This window comes from Actinia tenebrosa, unplaced genomic scaffold (genome assembly GCF_029948245.1).
Source record: "Actinia tenebrosa isolate PJP-AT-01 unplaced genomic scaffold, QUT_ActTen_1.0 PGA_scaffold0__85_contigs__length_37466705, whole genome shotgun sequence".
Taxonomy (NCBI): domain Eukaryota; kingdom Metazoa; phylum Cnidaria; class Anthozoa; order Actiniaria; family Actiniidae; genus Actinia; species Actinia tenebrosa.
Window position 1 is genome coordinate 10,604,217 of NW_028292569.1, and position 19,190 is coordinate 10,623,406.

A 19,190-nucleotide genomic window follows, 5' to 3' on the forward strand; every position below is an offset into this window, starting at 1 on the left:
CAATTTAAAAAATTTTAACAACAAAGTTAAATGTTCTTATTTAAAAAACTGTAGAGCGTTATTGAACTAGCGGATACTAACACTATAGAAATTTTAAATTATCATTATTTATTATTATCATTTGCTAGTAGTTTTGCAGTGACAACAAGCGGGATCCCCGTGTTGTGTACACGGGCGTACGTACGTACGTATGTACGGACGGACGGACGGAAGTGACGTCAGACAAGCCGTGAAAAATAAAATCGATGGTTTATCATTTTTTCTTAAGGTGGCTCCATATAGTTTTTGTACGCGCGCGCGCCAGGTTGTGCACGAGCATGAGCAGTACCACGACTTTACGAAAAGTCGGTTGCATGCATTATTTAGAAAAATCGAAACTACATGGTCAAATATATCTAAATTTCTACAGTTTTTTTTCTCGTAGAACGATATGGCAACTGACAAAATAGTAACATCAGAAAAATCTGTTAACATTTGGTCAGCTACGATTTCAAGCTCACGCCCCCTCATGTGAGCCCATACAAATTATGTCTCAAAAACACGGTTTTTGGATCTTTTCTCAAAATAATGACTATCTAGGCAAAAAACAGAAGTGGATTCAGTGAATTCAACTATTCAAAGACTGTACTATATGGTTTAGATTTTTTTAAAAACATAATTAACTAAACATTTGCCCCAAAAGCTGTAAAGCTTAACAAGGGGGCTCACATCCATAATATTTACAGTGCAAAGAAAGAAAATTAAATTAGCAAAAGCGAAATAATGAAAACAGTAAATGAAAAAATAATTAATCTTTGGTGAACAAAAAGCCGTTTGTAGCTAATATGTACTTTTGTACTTCAGTGAAAAGTTCATGATTTTTCTCTACAGCCATATAAAAACCAACTAAGTTTTTGAATTTTTGAAGAAACATTTTGCCACAAACTACCACAAATCAATGCAGCTGAGTTAAAAAGATAATTTCTCTGAGCAGCATATAAGGGACATTTAAATATCTACATTAACATCGGGGAGAGACAGAACAATTAATTTGAAACAAGTACTCGTTTAATGCACAGGCTTGTAACCTTAATCGAGCATGTAGAACTGACGCTATTCTTGAAATAGAATAATTAAATAGTTTATTACATTTCAACGAAAGAAACTTGTCACAGATATCTTTCTTAAAAATAGAAAGAGATTCCACATTCCCAATTTGCAAATATAAAGAATTCCATAACTTAACAGCAGAAGGAAAAAAAAGACTGCAGAAAACGTTCCGTCCTACAAGGAAAAAGACTGAAATTATAATTGGACCTTAGAGATCGAGTAGAACGTTGCTTAACTATTGCTGGTAACAAGTCCGAGAGATAGGAAGGAGTGACACCCGAAACAATTTTATAAAAATGTACAAGTTTATGAACCTTACGTCTAGACTTTAACTCATCCCATGCTAGCTCTTCACGTAAAAGATTTGATCGTGTTCCTTTCATTGCACCCGTGACCACTCTGGCTGTCTCATATTGAATGTGCTCTAATAATTGTTAATCAGCTATTGAGCAGTTGTCCCAAATAACATCGGCATACTCCAAAAGGGGCCTGATTAAACTTTTATATAAACAAATGAGAGTTAATCTATTAAGTTTATATTTTAAAGGTTTCAATAAATTAAGCCGTTTGCATGCTTTATCACGTATCTTCATAATGTGATTTTTCCAAAACATCTTACTTTGCAAAGTAATCCCAAGATGCTCATGGGAATCCACCTCATTAATCCTTTTCCCATCCATAAAAAGATTCGGATGAGGTTCTTTCTCGTATTTTCGAGAGAAAGTAATACTACGTGATTTCACAGGATTCATTGTCACTTTCCATTTGTTAGATCATTCAATTATCTTACTAAGTTCAGAGTTACGTCTGTCAGCGGATACTAATCGATTCTCCACAGTTTCAAAAAGAGTAGTATCGTCAGTGAAGGATGCGAAAGAAAGTAAGACCAGAAACAATGTCATTAATATATATTAAAAAGAAGAGAGGACCTAAGACAGAACTTGTGGGACTCCTGCCTCAATAACTTTCCATTCAGATCATTGACCTTCTAATACAACACTTTGTTCCCTTCTGTGCAAATAACTTTTAATCCATTGTAACAAGGGACCTTTAACTCCAAGAGCTTCTAGTTTACACAGCAAACCAGCGTGTGCCACACTTTATCAAATGCCTTACTTATATCCAAGAAAACAATTCATACTTAATTACCCTTATCCAAAGATTTGTAAATTTGATGAACTAGGTGAATAAGTTGATTTACAGTTGAATCACATGGTCTAAACCCAGATTGATACTTATAAAAGAAATTTATGTCCTTCAAATATTCATAAATTCGTAAGACCACAATCTTTTCGCAAATTTTGGATATAGATGGCAAAAGAGAAACTGGACGATAATTTGTTATCAACTGTCCATTATCTTTTTTAAACAAAGGAATAATATTTGCGCGCTTCCACTTACTAGGGTAAATAGCTAGCTTATAGGACAAATTGATAAAGTCAGTAAGAGATTGGTGAAAACCATCAGCACATAATTTAATAATTCTATAACCAATTCCATCATGACCACATGCTTTGGAAACATCAACTTTTCGCATTAGATCGAAAACTTCATCACTTGTTGCTTTAACGCTGGAAATAAATGTACCCGCCGAATGCAATGGAAGTGAAGGCTTTACACTATCAGAATGTGGGAGTATTGTCTGGGCAACAAAGAATTCATTAAAAAAAGAGATGCCTTGGTCTTTGTATCTACAATAGAAACAATATCCTCTATAATGGCAGGTATTGAAGGAGCATTGTTACCACAAAGACGCTTAGTTATAGACCACCACTTCTTGTGATTAGTCAATGGATCAGTCAGATCCTTATTTGCTTTGTCATAATAAGATTTTTTAGCACGTCTTATAAAGGCAACTGTGAAGTTACGTTGACGACGATAACGCTCCCAAGAGAGATCTGTCTTAATCCTATTGTGAGCCTGGAGAAGTCGATCACGTTTCTTAATAGAAGAACGCACCACACTATTCCTCCAGGGTTTATCATTAGGTCTAACCGTGATAGTTTTAAAAGGAATATACTGTTCAACAATAGAGCTGAAATGAAAAAACCACTTGTCATAGACAACATCGATATCGGAATCCTCTATCAAAAAGCTGCTCCAATCGGCATGAGACAATTCATCGTTCAACTTAGTAATATCGGTAATGATAAAAACGTAAATTATACACCGTGAAAAGATGAAAAACCTTTCTGACGTTTCGGATGCTAGTCCTTCGTCGGAGTAAAAGATAAAGAGGTGGTAGAAAGGAGTGTATATGTGATAGAATAAGACAAAAGAAACCAATGAGAGCAAGGTAGGCAAGGAAACAAAAACAAACAATCAAAGACAAAAGAAAAGGTCAGTTCAAAGTAGGGCGTTCATTAATCCCGTTGGGACTAAGAGTGCCCAATTGGTGAATAACACGCATTTCTTTGGTCTTGCGACAATCATTGTTGCCGTTAATCAAAGAAAGACCAAAACAATGAAGTCAGAAAGAGAATGGTTAGCTAGATTAAAATGGCGGGAAACTGGTTTGGTGGGATCGTTTTTGCGAATATCATAAAGTGATTGCAAATTAGATCACCAAGACGGCGGCCAGTCTCGCCCACATACAAAAGATTACAGCGGGTACATTTAATACAATATACAACATTAGAAGTGGTACAAACAAAATGGTCAGTGATTTTAACAGTGGATTTAGGACTTACAACAGAAGTGCGAGAGGCTATATGTGAGGACAAGTATAACAACGTTTACGAGAACAACGAAAAGTACCAGGTTCTTTGTTAGAGGGAAGAACTCCCTTAACCAAGAATTAAAGAACGAAGATCACGATCACGTTTATAAGAAAAAAGAGGGCGGTTGTTGAAAATAGCAGAAGTGCCAGTATCAGAGTCAAGCAGAGAAAAGTTGCGGTTAACAATGGGTTTAATGGAATAATAATAATAATAATAATAGCCGGGATAGGATGATACGTAAGAGTGAAAGGAATGCGATCATTAGAGGGACGAGTGTGAGGAGTGAGAGCGGTGGTACGATCAATAGTAGAAACTTTGCGAATGCGGCGCGATCAATAACATGAGCAGGATAATTACGCTTAAGGAAGAAGGAACGCATCTCAGAACATTTAATAGAAAAATCAAGATCATCACTACACAAACGACGAAGACGAAGAAATGGCGAGAAAGGAATAAGCCTTTTCATAGTTTAAGAATCGTTTTCAGTGCGCATGCGATTTTATCCCGAATTTCTCACCTTCTTTTGTCTAAACCTTCTTTTGTTCTTAATTAAACAAAAGAAGGTGAGAAGTTCGGGATAAAATCGCATGCGCAGTGGAATCAATTCTTAAACTATGAAAAGGCTTATAGCGTTAAGAGTGTGCTTAGGATGAGAAGACGAGTAGATTAAATAAGAATGAGAGTCAGTAGGTTTGTAATGGACACTAGGCACTTTACGCATCGACGACGGGAGACCAAGACGACGGTGTTCTTGACCGAAAAAGACTAGGTCGAAAAACGTCGTCGTCCACGTGTCAACGTCGAGTAAGCATAATTACGCATCAGACTAGACGGGAATCATATATGTTAGCGGGAAATTTAAATTTTACCGTTCGTGATGGTTTCATTGCGAGAAGTTCGAGATGATTTGCTGTTTGCTCATAGTGACAATTTGATTAAACGACGAAGAGTTGCTTCTTCTTTATGACTTGAACAGTTCTAACAACCTTGAACTTCCATATTGGACGCACAAACCGTTTGAACTTGATATTTTGACAGACGATGAATGCAAATCGGAATTTAGATTTTTGAAGAACGATATTTACTTACTTGCTGAGGTTTTGCAAATACCAGACGTGTTGAGATGCTATAATCGAGTTGCTGTTGATGGAATAGAAGCTACTTGCATTTTCTTGAAACGATTTGCATACCCTTGTAGATATTCAGACATGCTGCCAAGGTTTGCAAGACCAGTGCCACAGCTTTGCATGATATCAAACCAAGTCATGAATCATGTTTACCAAACCCAGTACCACCGTTTACGTAATTTTAAGCAGCCATGGCTCTCTCAGGCTAATCTGCTAAACTATGCAGACGTTGTTCACGCTAAAGGAGCTCCACTTCAAAATTGTTGGGGATTCATTGATGGGACTGTTAGACCAATTTTGAGACCAGGAAAGAATCAGAGAATCCTTTATAACGGACTACAAACGAGTTCACGCAATCAAGTTTCAGTCTGTTGTTGCCCCAAACGGTTTAATAGCCAACTTATATGGTCCAGTTGTCGGAAGGAGACATGACAGTGGCATGTTGGGGGAATCTGGTTTACTTGGTGTTTTGCAAGGACATGCCTTCTCTCCCCTTGGCCACACACTGTGTTTATATAGAGACCTTGCCTACCCTATTAGCGTCCATCTTCAATCACCATTTAAAGGTCCCAGACTAACCCAAATTCAAACAAATTATAATTCTGCAATGAGTAGTGTAAAAGAGCATCTGTTGAATGGGTTTTTGGAGATGTTACCAATTATTTTGCTTTTCTGGACTTCAAAAAGAACTTAAAGATTGGACTTAGTGCTGTAGGGAAGATGTACTCTGTTTGAGCATTGCTAACTAATGCTCATACATGCCTCTACAAATCCACAACGTCATCCTTTTTTGGTTTAGACCCACCTGGATTACAAGAGTATTTTCTCTAGAAATTAAATAAGACATTTCATACACTTAGAGTCAGTTTTGACCTCACTTGTTCTGGTTTATTAACTGCTAAAATGGCTACATGCATCAGTGGGATCGAGGTCCCTTTATATTTCAACATACTAGAAGACTAAAGATTGTCTATACAAAAACACAAGTGACAAACAGTGATATAAGTGCTTTAATATAAATATAAGGAATATAAATATATATCTGACTGCTTAGATTTTATTATATTAGTGTATTGTTCAGTTTTTGACCCCCTATCTCTACATGCTAAAAGACTGAAGGGTATTTTAGTATATAGAAACACAAGCAAGGATGGCAGAGCTTGCACATTTGTGGCTGTGTGGAGTGGGGAGTGCTAGAATTTCTTTTTCTGGCTGCACATCCTAAAAAATTTTTTACTCAGGCAAAAAAGGAAAAAAGTGTGATTTTTTTTGGTGTGTGTGTGAATGGGGTAAAGCTCCCCCCAGCTCCAACTGTTCTGCCATCTCTGACAAGTGACAAACAGCAACATAAATGATGAGTGATGTTACATTTAACCCATGAAATAGGTCCTAGTGTATTAGATACAAGTTTAAGATGCATGTTCCAATTGACTATTAGTCCACTGTTAGATTTTTGTTTTATAAATTACATGTCATCACTCTAACATAAACCTATTCCAAAAAACTTTGCCCATGTGGGAAGCTGACACTGCAATAAATGCTAGGTAGTCCGGTGATCTATTTATATATTCAAATCATACTTGCTTCGATAGAACAAATACAGACATGAACATTTTCACATGCGTGTTCACATATCACTTGCCAATCCAGCATTCATTTTGGTTGTGCTATATAAATGGTTAGCAGTTGTCGTAGAAATTGTCGTCACTCAGCAAGCCGACATCGCCTGAGTTTCGTCTTCCAGCTCATCTAAAAACAAATCAAATTATATTGATTTTAAAATAAAAGCAAGAAAAATGACAGCTTGTGACGCATGTTGTCAAGGGTCATGAGGTTTAAAAAATGGTTTCAAGTACCTTACCATTGTCAATTATAAAATCCCGAGAAAAATAGTTATTAGCACAATTACAATGATATTGCAATCCTTAGAAATTAAGAGTCAAGCCCGGTTAAGCGAGATTACTACCTAGATGGGTGACTATAAAATATTAAAATATTTCATTATCAGCATTTTTTACTATACATAGATAATATATATTTTTTGTTCATTCGTTTGTTTGTTTGTGGTTGTGTTTTGTGTGTATGTGTTTTCCGTTGTTGTTGTTGTTTTACGTTCTGGAACGGGTCAAGTTATTTCATTGAGTATTATTTTTCTTTATTTTTAAAGCAAAGTTAAAAAAATACGTACTCGATGAGTACATGTGTCTACTGCTGATAGATACACAGCGACATTTTTGAATCATATATATGTAAAATATTCACTTGTAGGTATTCAGGACTTAATATTCTGCTTATGGAGCTGATCAGTTATCCCTTTAAAGGGCTCAAATATTGTCACTTTAAGAATCTAAGTCAGTTTCACATCACATCGGTTTAATAGGTAAAGATCATTCTTGAAGCGACATTGTTAACATGCTTCGTGTAGCTTAACTGAAAGCACTTTAATTAAACAACACTTGACACATTCGATGACACCTGTGTGCCTAACTTGTTCCAAAAAATAGAAAAATAAAATATAAATCACTTCAAAAATGGCTGCGATTACCTTGTGGAGATCACTGAATCTTACCAAATCATGTTTGAAACTTTGGTCAAACGTTTTCCAGTCGATAAAAGGTCGTAAGCAGTCGCAAACAGAGCAACCAAGTTGACCAGCCAGTACGCGGGACTTCGGATAAGTTTTACATCCCTTACACCGGGATGAACTCCATGTCAGTTATATCGTACAGTGAAACCCCTCTATACCGGACCCTCAGTATACCGGAATTCACTCTAAACCGGACAAAAGTTTTGGTCCAGAATTTTCCTATATATCTTTTGTATGTCATTATTTAAGGTAGTACCGGATCTTCAAAATTCTTCTATAATTTTTTTTTTTTTAATTCTGGCATTTGAAGTTCATTGTTAGGGTATTCAAATAATGAAAAAAGAAAAAGGGGTCACCGTATTGGTTATCGAGATATAAGGCTTCGAAAGGAGGGATTCATCAGTTTTCCACGCGTTTTTGCCGAAAATCTGCCTCCTCTAATAAATTCCATTTACTCGAATCGATTTAACAAAGAAAAATATAAAGCTGTTTTAAACTATAGGTGTTGAGTCTAGAAAACATGTCTAGATAAAAAATCCATCCAATTTTTTGCAAGTAGTGTGAAACGTTAATTCTAGAAGCGAAATTGCTTGTAATTCGGCGCTGTTATATGCGTGTGTAGTTGTAAATATGTTAAGAAGTCATGACAATTTTAACTATGAATTTTTTTTCTTTCCGCACTAAATCCAAAGAATATGATATCTAGCTCCGAATGAAAAGAAAAAAGGAAAAAAATGGGGGTCACCGTACTAATAGACGAGCTATGAGTGACTAGATCCACGTTTTTGGTCAAAAAACACAAATCCTGTCCGCGCGGGACTGGGTTCTAGTACATTAACCTCCGTCTGAAACATGTCAAATCGTCTTTGTAATCTCCAGAGAATTTAAGACGCATTTCGAATTGATTTTGAGAATAACATGTCAAATTCATTTTTGTTACTTTATTTTTATAAAGTTATGAATTTGTTGTTTTGAACCAAAAGAGTGATCCAGTCAGGCAATGAAAATCTAAGCTAGATTTGAAAACATTTCATTTTTGCCTCAAAACTTCCATGAATTAGCGAAATACTTTGTTAAGTTATAGAAAAGGATTCAACTTCTGACATTAATTAAATCAATTTTCAAAACAGCGCAAATAAAGGGTAAAAAAGGAGATGCGCGAAATGTATGCGCGGTAGCAAGGGTCCGGAACTACCTTAACTATATTTTTTGCTAGTCAAATAGAATATGAAGTATATCTGTGTAAACTCGATGGCGTAGTGTCTACTGCTTATTAATATGCAGTAGACACAAAAAGTTTACTTGCGCATTCAGAACATCAAGAAGTTAGGTGTTACAGAAGATGTGTGAAAATTGGCTTCTTAACATTTAATCTCTTTCTGATCCTGAAGCAACTTTCGTTTGACTGTGAAGTGCTTTCGATGATTTCTAATATTTTGATTGGCTGATTTATTTCTTTTGAGGTGGCCTTGTGTGCGCCTTGTTCATGCCGTGGTTCGGGTACTTGATTTGATGGAGAGTAAATTCTAGCCAATGTGACTGGTCGTCCTGATTCCTCACCTACAAAATGGACAAGGATGCGCAATAGCAGCCATTGGTCTTCAGGACATTACCCAAGGGACCTTTGCTGTCTTCTACTATAGAATTCCGGTCTACAGTCCGATCAATTAGTATGTACCAGCTGCCAATCAATATCACCTTGTTGCCAAGTGATAAAGAGAGGGCGGAGCCGGCCGGTCACGTGCTGTAAATCGCATGCTCTTTTTCGTTGACTGCTGTAATTCAAGACAGTCCTGTAATTCAAAACAGCCGAACTATAAATATCAATACTATGCTCGTGAACACGAATTTGCAACCAATTTCTAAGCGATTACTTCGAAGCGAATATTTCTAAGAATAGTCAATAAACTTGATGGGAAATGTCTTTTTTTGGTTAATAAATAAATAAAATATAAATATAAATAAATGGTATTTAACAGTGGCATTTCTACAGAGTAGCTATTCATCCACTGTAATTACAATTAGAATTTAGGAGTTAATTTTTACGGAGGGATGAAAGCCGGAGAACCCTGGAAACACAGAGAACCAACAAACGACTCTACTCACTTTCGACACCGAGCTCAGCGGGACTTGAACCCGGGTCGCATTGGTGAGAGGCGAGCGCTCTCACCGCTACGTTTTTGTTATTTTAGCTACGCCACTATATAATTAACAATTCATTACTCAGCTACTCTAGCAGTATTCTCTGCACAAACAAGCAAAGATCGGTGAGGAGAACAGTGTTTGAAGAGCCAGGTTTACTATAAAGCGATATCAACAAATTCATTTAACATGACATATTATTCAATAGAACTTGACAATATTGATATTCGTATAGCCTATATTTATGTACTTATGTTTATCGAAGTATTAAGATCATCCGCGGTGGATGTAATCCTGAGAAGGACTGTTTGATGAGACTGGCGTTTAAGCTGACATTTTAAAATATCTGAGAACCCGAAAAATGTAGTTTGTTAAAAGTTCCTGTTCACTTATTAGAACGCGTTCCCCTATTTGTAAAATTTTAGCCCAAAAAAGTCATTAATCTTTCCTTTACCATATTCCAAAAACAGATCTTCTCTAGTTTGCTTCAGCTTTATACGCGAGTGCCTTTCCCAGACCTACCATTTTCACTTTGGATTTATGCTGAAATGAGGGCGCCGACGGCCAAAATCGATTTTCACGATTTTCTCAAAATGAAAGTGAAATTAGTCAAAATGAACATCAGTAAGTTTATTTGGGTGGTATTTGGACCAAGAATGAGCAAAATCCTTTTTTTTTTTTTTTTTTTTTTTTAACTTGGCCACCGATTTTCGAATATGTTTTGATTTTTACTGGCATTGCCTCGCAATTGAAAACTTCTAAAAATCTACTTTTAGCCATCCAATGTCAAGAGAGTATGAAGTAAGAGAGCTCATCACCGTGCCTTATGATAATTATTTAAGAATTTCTCTTTTAGCTTCGCGCGAAGCTCGAACCTAGAGAGGCCCCATCCTTCCTGACTGCCTATTTTACTCTATTTCCTTTGAGAGAACTATGACATCTGATGCATTGACATGATTGAGACAGGGAGAGGATTAGGTTACCTTGTGGCAAAGAAATTAAAAGAGACTTTTTGTTAAGGCAAGAAAAATTGTTGGACTGTAAAAAAGAGAGATTTCTTCCCGTGATACAATAAATCATTTATTATTTATCATATTATCTAATTTTATTTTATTTTATTTTATTTTATTTTATTTTATTTTATTTTATTTTATTTTATTTTATTTTATTTTATTTTATTTTATTTTATTTTATTTTATTTTATTTTATTTTATTTTATTTTATTTTATTTTATTTTATTTTATTTTATTTTATTTTATTTTATTTTATTTTATTTTATTTTATTTTATTTTATTTGTTTTTATTTTCTTTTCTTTTCTTTTCTTTACTTTTCTTTTCCATTTTCTTTCCTTTTTATTTTTAACTTTCATTTTTTCATTACTTTTCTTTTATTTTCTTTTATTTTACTTTATTTTCATTTTACTTTTCTTTATTTTTATTCGTATTTCTTTCTTATCTTTCTTGTTCTTTTCTTCTTTTCCTTTCTTATTCTTTTCTTTCTTTTCTTTCTTCTTTTCTTTCTTTTCTTTTCGTTTCTTTTCTTTTCTTTCTTCATCTTTCTTTTCTTTCGTTCCTTTCTTTTCTTTCTTTTATTCTTTTCTTTTCTTCTTTCGATTCCTTTTCTTTGACTGTTTCTTTTCTTCTTTTCTTATTCTTTTCTTTCTTTTCTTATTCATTTTCTTTTATTTTACTTTTCTTTTCTTTTCCGTTTTCTTTTCTTTTCTTTTCGTTTCCATTTTCTTTTCATTTCTTTTCTTTTCTTTCATTGTCATTTTATTTTATTTTATTTTATTTTATTTTATTTTATTTTATTTTATTTTATTTTATTTTATTTTATTTTATTTTATTTTATTTTATTTTATTTTTTTCTGACAGTACCTGAAACTTAGTACTTTGCATTAAGTGTGCTTAACCACGTTAAATAAAATTAATGTATTGTATTGTTTGTCAACTGATCCTGTTTGGTAAGAAAATCGACCAATGGAAATAAAAACGTTGGCTAAAATAATGAGTGATTTACGTTCCTAAAAATACAACTATAACTCGGTTTGAGCAACGGCTATCGCACTTTCAGAAATCTGACTGCCCGAGTCCGCCAAATAATGACATCGAAACGAATCCAGCTTGGAGCGATATCACAGCGATTTGATTGATATACCAAGTTTTGTGATTGGTTATTCAATGAAGTAATGAGAAACAAGATGTTGATCACAAAAATAAAAATAAACCGCAATTTGACTGAGCAGTTTATTTCATCTTGGGCTATATTATAAAAGCAATAAACGATAGTTTTTCGTGGGTTATTGGCGAAATAAACTACTTGGGATCGTAGTTGAGAAAACACTCGCCTAACGGCTCGCGATTTACTGATCTTTTTCTGTTTTCTCCCAACCCGCCTCCCACGTGGTATATTTCGTCAAGTAACCCACGGAAAACGATCATTTATTGCTTTAATAATTTAAGTGAATGGAAAGCAGGCGAATGGCGAGGAGTGTGGTTCACAGGACGGTTTTAGCCTTTTGATAATAACCAACACTGATTATTTTAACTTATAAACGGATTGAAAGTATACAATACTAAAGCAAGAAAAGGGAACCAATGTGCCTATTGATAGGCCTATCGATAAACAAAGGCATTTTTAATTTCCGACATGAATCAAAAACTGCTTTTCTGAGATTTCGTTTCAAGTTAAAAGCGAAATAATTAAACGTAGATGCCTTCAGCACAAAACACTTCAATTTTGTGGTGATAATTTCATTTTACTTATTTAAAAAACAACGTGCTTTTTTACTTTCATATTTGACCTTCACTTGGGCAGTTTTTGTACATTATTTTTAAAAAAAAGACTGTGTAATTTGGGATGAGGAAGGTCAAGGTTTGAATCAACAAGCTGAATGTTTTGCTGCTGATCAATTGAATTGACTTATTTTCGGATTCTGCTGTTACACGAGTGCTCTTTATCTTTAACTTTACCTTTCCCTTTTTGTTCCTTAGATGCAGATTAACCCAATTGTTCTACCCGCCCAGAATGAAAATATCTTGATCTATAAATAAAACCTACTTCCTCCCGTTGCTGAAAACCAATTTACAAGTAAAACTGGTTTAATAACCGGATTTTAAAACATTTTAGAAAATATGGTATAAAAGGTGAGCTCCTAGATGCAACTCTGAGGTGCCTAAACTATCGGACGGACACATAGGTCATTCCAGAAACGTTCAAGTCAAGTATTAACGATTTGGGTTGCACTTTTGGTAAGTTAAACTGAGATATGTTACGAATATCCCTATTTCTAATTTAACTTTAAATTTAACTAGCCTATAAAATCCAGTAGAGTGCAGACGAGATCTAAAGGATTCCAGAAATGGTTGTCCAGTAGCCTTTCGAAACCTCGACAGAAATTTAGTACAAACTTTCTTTTCATTAAAAATAAATTAAATAAATTACACGAAGTGTTTTTTTTCTGAATCAGTAAACAGACTCGACAAGAGTGAAAAACGTCTGCGTATGCTCTGAATCCGTAAAATTAGTCAACTCAGATGTAAATTTGACTTTCAAACATTCCTGATAGATTGGACTTTACACAGTGAATTCCTTCATATTGTGTTTGTTAATAACGTATTTTGGTCTGACAGAAGTACACTCGCAAACTTTTCTATATACTTGGAAAAAACGAACATTTGTTTTCTCACTCAAACTCTACAGAATTCGTAGTAGAAAACGTGCTGAAATGCACTCATGCGCAAACGTTTTTCTCTAGTGCCTACAGACTCTAGTGGTTACCAAGCGCGAATAACATTTTTAAATGTTGAGATTATCAAAAACAACTCAGTTTTCATAATAATAATAATGATGATGATGATGATGATGATAATAAAAACAGAAAGCAAACAAAAACATCAATTTATTCGCATTATAGTGCGAAAGAATATATAGGGGGTTAACCCTATTGAGAATATCTCATACGATCGAATTGGAATTTATTTTAGAAATTGATTTTTGCGACGGGAAGAAAACTTGACAAAAACCCTCGAAGCACAGGATAGAAACAAGAAGCAACCCTGCTCGCATTCGACACCATGCCGGACAGGACTCGAACCCCAAGTTGCGTTGCCGGAGAGGAAGATTATTAGCATTATTTAATAGGAGTGTCACTAGTGCTTCATTTTGATGATTACGACTAACAAAAAGTATAGGAGATAACTCTTACGCTTTTTAAACAACTTTTTTTAACAGAATAGTTGTCCAGCACCCCAAGACGACAGCCATGAGTATTAAAGTTCTGATATTGGTTCTGGTGTTGGTTGTTGCCATAGCAACTGAGGTGAAGGGATTGTGGCCGGGAAGACGTATTGGAAAAAGTGGTGAGAGAGAAAAGGAATTTGTAAAATATTCTCATTACTTGAATCCTTTTTTGTTTCTGCTTCTATAAAATCTGTAGGCACTATGATGTCGAGTGTCCATATTTGCCGACCATCGAAATATTAGGCAAATAAAAATGTGTGTGTAAGTAAATGATGTAAAATTTCGGATGACGTCACATAGACAACGACCCACAGCGATGATCCACGAAATTTGCCGAAGTCCGCCGAATAGCTTTGGCTGCTCAATGTCTGAAAACTATCGACTGCTTACGACTTTTTATTTATGGAAATATTTGGTTCATACCATCTGAGCTGACTCTGAGCTCACTACGAATTTTAGCCATGTTTGTAATAATTTTTTTCTTTTTTCTTTCTTTTTTTTTTTTTTTTTTGGAAAAAGCGAGGCACATGCTTCATCGAATGTGTCAAATGTTTTTTCTTTGAAGTGCTGTCAGGTACTAGTTCAAATAAATAGAAAGAGTTTATAAAAAAACAAAAACAAGGACAACTGAATTAGCGTGTTTGTTCGTCACGAAGCAAGCGAGTCTTCTGCTCCACTGTTGGATGATCGCGACAGTGCAGAGCGAACCATTGCTCCTTTGCCTCTAATTTTTACAATGGCGTAATATTCATATCCTGCAAATGGATATTTCGATATAGTTTCGATACGAGGGATATTTGGATATTTGAAGTTCGATCGAAGGTGGAGAAAGTGCGAACTGAAATCTAAAAGATCTCGGAGTTTCGACGTCAAAACGCTTAGCAAGCAGTAGACACATCCGCTTATTGAACGTCTAGATCTATTTTCATACTGTTTTTCTATTATTTAAATGACCATATTTCTTATCATACGTTACCGTGACTTTTAAATAACTTTTTCTTTGAACCGTTCAACCAGCACGAAAAATGTCCAATCACAATGTTTGAATATATATGGTACAACACGTCACTTCAGCACGGTACCATAATGCACCAGGCTTAACTATTTACAAGGGATATACTGAAATATACTGGAATATAATGAAATTATAATTGTGCTAATTATGTATGTACTTTATATCATGTCTTTACACCTCATGGCCAAAGGACGTTAAACCGTCATTTGTCTTGCTTCGATTTTAAGATCAATATATTGATTGATTGATTGATTGATTGATTGATTGATCGATTGATTGATTGATTGATTTTAGTTGACCTTGAGAAGGAAATCTATCCAGATGCTGCCAGCCTGCCAAGTGCCAACAAGTTCTACGACAAGTGGCAACAGCTGAGGGATGCAGCAATAGAGTCGATAGAGAAACGAAAAAAGAAGCTTACATTCCCCGGTGATTGCAATTCTTCAAAGCTGCAAAACTTCGCCAAGCGATGCGGTTTGTACGTCGTTTCTGGGGGCAGTCACATTTTGGTGTATGATGGAGGCCGTCTGATAACCACTATTCCACACAGTGTTAAAGAGAATGGCACTTGCAGGAATATCATCAACATATTGAATGGCCGTTGCACTTAGCAAACTCGGTCACAATATGCATTTCAGTGAAACAGTTTTAATAGGCAACTTATAAGTGGTCACGTGACAAGATTGACTCAAAAGAAATTGCGACCGGCATATATTATTTTTCGGGTTCTAATGGTACATGATAAAGTTAGAAAGTAGACTCAGAAATGTTTAACATCTCATATCACAAACCTATATTAGAATAGTAACGATTTTACAAACGGCAAAGCTTGATATCTAAACCTAAGACTCATCTGCTCGTTTAATGTCGTTTTAGTGTAACCGTGAACACTCGAGCTTATTTCATTTTAGTTTTTATTTCTGTAAACATACTTTTTTTTACTCTTTTACTTTTAACTTTTTTTCTCTCTTTCACCATTTCATCTCCTTGAATAGCTTTTATAGACTCTCAAGTAACTCGAATTCTTTTGTTTTCACTGAATTCGTAATCTGATTGGTTGAACTCGAATGTTCACGGTTAGAGTAGAACGACAGTAATTCCTGATGATAATTAATTTATAATTGCACATTTAATTGGGTAACGGTCGTCACGTGACTTGTAAATGTGAGTCTCTTATTTTATAATTGTGATTTTTTTAAAACCTAGCATAAGCATATTCCAATATAATTCATGCTAAAAGAAAACTAATGAAAAATGTTGCCAACTGAATTGATCGTTTTGTTTTGTTTTTTAATTTGCTAAACGCTGAGCAAATGTGACATTTGGCAAGGAAAAGACGCGTGCTGAAGCGTAGCCTTTTTAATAAAAGTTTAATTTTGCTACAGTTGACGTCTCAATAGGGATTACTATTCATTTTATTGATTAAAAAGTAATGATCAAAAAAAGTTTTAAAAAGTCATGATAACTCTTCTAAAAATAATGTTCTAAGAAATTATAAATCGACAGGTTTCCTTATAGATTAATGGCATTTTATTTCATTTTGGAGCAAGACGCACCCTTCTAGAGTTGAAGTGTGGCACAACTAGATTATTGGATGAACGTAATGAATAATTTGATTTATTTTCAACAATGATATCTGAGATGATCGATGGTAATTTATCGTTATAGCCCTAGTGAATGACCTTCAGCAAACTATCAAAACCGGTCTTGCACTTTCTATGATAAAAAGAACTCACGTGAACGTTATTGGATATTTTTAGATCCTCATTACTTTGTCCTCCTCATAAAAAAGACATTCTATACTACCAGCAAAAAGGATGTTGTGTGGGTCAGGTTTAATATACTTGCTTTGACTACGATATATATGACATGCCATTATGACACACAATACATTTTGTTTGCCATTGTTCGCGCGCATCCTTTTTACGCATGAATTGAGAGCGCGCGCGCTCATGGTGATGACGTCATTCCAATGTTTTGATAAGCAAAATATCATGAAAACGTCTTTTATCTCTTATAGTACACTCAACAAAATTACTCGACTCTGATTGGTCGAGAGGAGTACAATTATAGCGTTAATTGTACTCCGTAGGAGTACCGAATTAAGTCGCTATGGAAACACGGCCAAAACAATGTCAAAACAATTACTTTCTATCATTTTATACTTTAAAAGCATAAATAAAATTTTAAAGCCGTAAGAACTAATCTTTTTTATGCATTTCAGTTGCACGATGGACTGGTAATCGGCCGCCAAATAGACAAAGATGAACGGCGTCGCCTCGCATTTTTTACTGAAATTTTGTTGAGTGAACTATAAACAAAAAATCGCACGATCTTCTCGTACAATTTGGAGTTAATAGACACTCGTAATGTTTTGAAAGTTCTTTAATTGTACTCGCCTAAAGGCTCGTGCAATTACAAGAACTTTCAAAACATTACTCGTGTCTATTAATTTCCAAATTGTACTCGAGATCGTGCGATTTCCTATACTTATAGCTCTAATACGAAGTCGAGTACCCCCTATTTATTTCAATTTTTGGAAGTAGTTTATAATGCCCAACTTTAGGGGGGAAATAAACAAATTTTGACAATGGAATAAAATCGAAATTACATATTTTGTACATAATTGGAATATAATTTACGTAGCGCTAAGGCTCCAAGTCAGCACTTGTAGCTCAATAACATTTTTTATTATATTGCAAGGTAATTTCACGTGCTATGATTGGTCAATTTGCGGTCCATAACTTACGGTACGGACCGAAAAATGAAATGGTTCACTGAGTGTACGTACTTATGATCTTTTAAAACATTCAAATCTTTATCAAAAAAATATATTTCTGGATGAAAATCGTCGGAAAACCTTCAATAAATAATTAAAGACAACTGAAAGTCACTGGCATTTGATGTAAAACTTATCATACAAGCGACAACTCTTTCATACAAGCGACAACTCTTTCGATCAAGGCTCTACACGGCACTAGTTGAGAGATTTTGTACGACTAGAAAAAACTAGAAAAACTAACTATGCTAAAACTAAAACTATGTCAAACTACGAACTACAGGCTGGTGAATAGCGGCTATTTCAGTAAATGAAATAAAGATAGTTTTACAAGTAGAATTAACGTAAATTTGTTATTTCAGTGAGCTAACAACGTCCAGTTTGAACTTATCTGAATCGATCGGGTGAAGAAGCCAGTAGTTTCTTTCGTAAACGTTTTAAGCAGTTTTCTAGGCTCATCCGCTCTTGAAGTATTTCCATATTTCAGTAATATTTCACCCCCACTTGAATTTGAATGTATTTTTAGACAGGAGAGTTGGCAGTACCTTTTTTAATTGAGTCGAAAGTGTGCCTTCTTCATGGCTTCAGCCATTGTGCATATGGCGGCCTGCTTCAAACAGTCAAAACGTTGACGAAAACTATCCATGTTCAGCCAGCCGTAATTTTCCAAAGCTTCTCATTCATTTCTGGAGACAGTTTTTGAGTTTTTTTCTCAATAAAAGACAGGAAAACAAGCGGAAGGCTGTAGTATTTTTCATCTTGGTTGTGAATATCTTGAAGTTTGAAGTACGACAGTTTTCTTCTCAATCTCATGTTGAGTTCTTGAGGTCTTCTTTTGATGCCTTTTTTGCTTTACATTTATATGTTTTGCAAAATAAAGCCTCACTTTTGTTAACTAGTATTTCAGAAAACTTTAAACTTTAGCTAAATTATTTCAAAGTAAACTAAAACTTTGCCTTTTGAGCGACTCAAACACTACATGACTTTTGGCACGTACAGGAAGCCCTTCCAATGCAGTTCTCGTTTGACATGCGCTGTCAACTTTACTTTTTGTTGCTTCGCCTCTTTTTGATCTCAATGCCTTGCCATATAATAAATATCTTATTAACCTTGTTTGCTCGGTCCGTACCGTAAGTTATGGATCCTCGTTTTTTCCACTGCCTTATGGCCCAAGCGCGTAGCGCGCAGTGGAAGGGCAGTGGGAAAAAACTCGGTCCATAACTTACGGTACGGACCTTGCACTCGGTTAATAAGAGCTATGTATTTATCTAGATTTATCAAAAGCCTTTGATACAGTAAACCATGAAATTTCATTACATAAATTGGCGGCATATTATGGTATTAGAGGTCCTGCACTTGAATGGCTAAAAAACTATTTACTGAGATCGTAAACAAACAGTAGTATATTATAACAATTTTTCAGATTACCTAATCATGAAATGTGGAATTCCACAAGGAAGTATTCTTGGTCCATTGCTCTTCATACTT

At 35.0% G+C, this 19,190-nt stretch overlaps 1 protein-coding gene and 1 pseudogene across 1 annotated transcript; both read left to right on the top strand.

The window, feature by feature from the left end:
* The first annotated feature begins 4,686 nt into the window (after positions 1–4,686).
* On the top strand, positions 4,687–5,767 carry LOC116304625 (uncharacterized; annotated as a pseudogene).
* Positions 5,768–12,764: 6,997 nt separating this feature from the next.
* Positions 12,765–16,307, top strand: LOC116288423 (uncharacterized). The gene is made up of 3 exons (XM_031695211.2): positions 12,765–12,917; positions 13,900–14,027; positions 15,218–16,307. Exons 2-3 carry the CDS (start codon positions 13,931–13,933, stop codon positions 15,532–15,534), a joined length of 414 nt encoding a protein of 137 aa, XP_031551071.2. The 5' UTR covers positions 12,765–12,917; positions 13,900–13,930; the 3' UTR covers positions 15,535–16,307.
* The last annotated feature ends 2,883 nt before the right edge of the window (positions 16,308–19,190 follow it).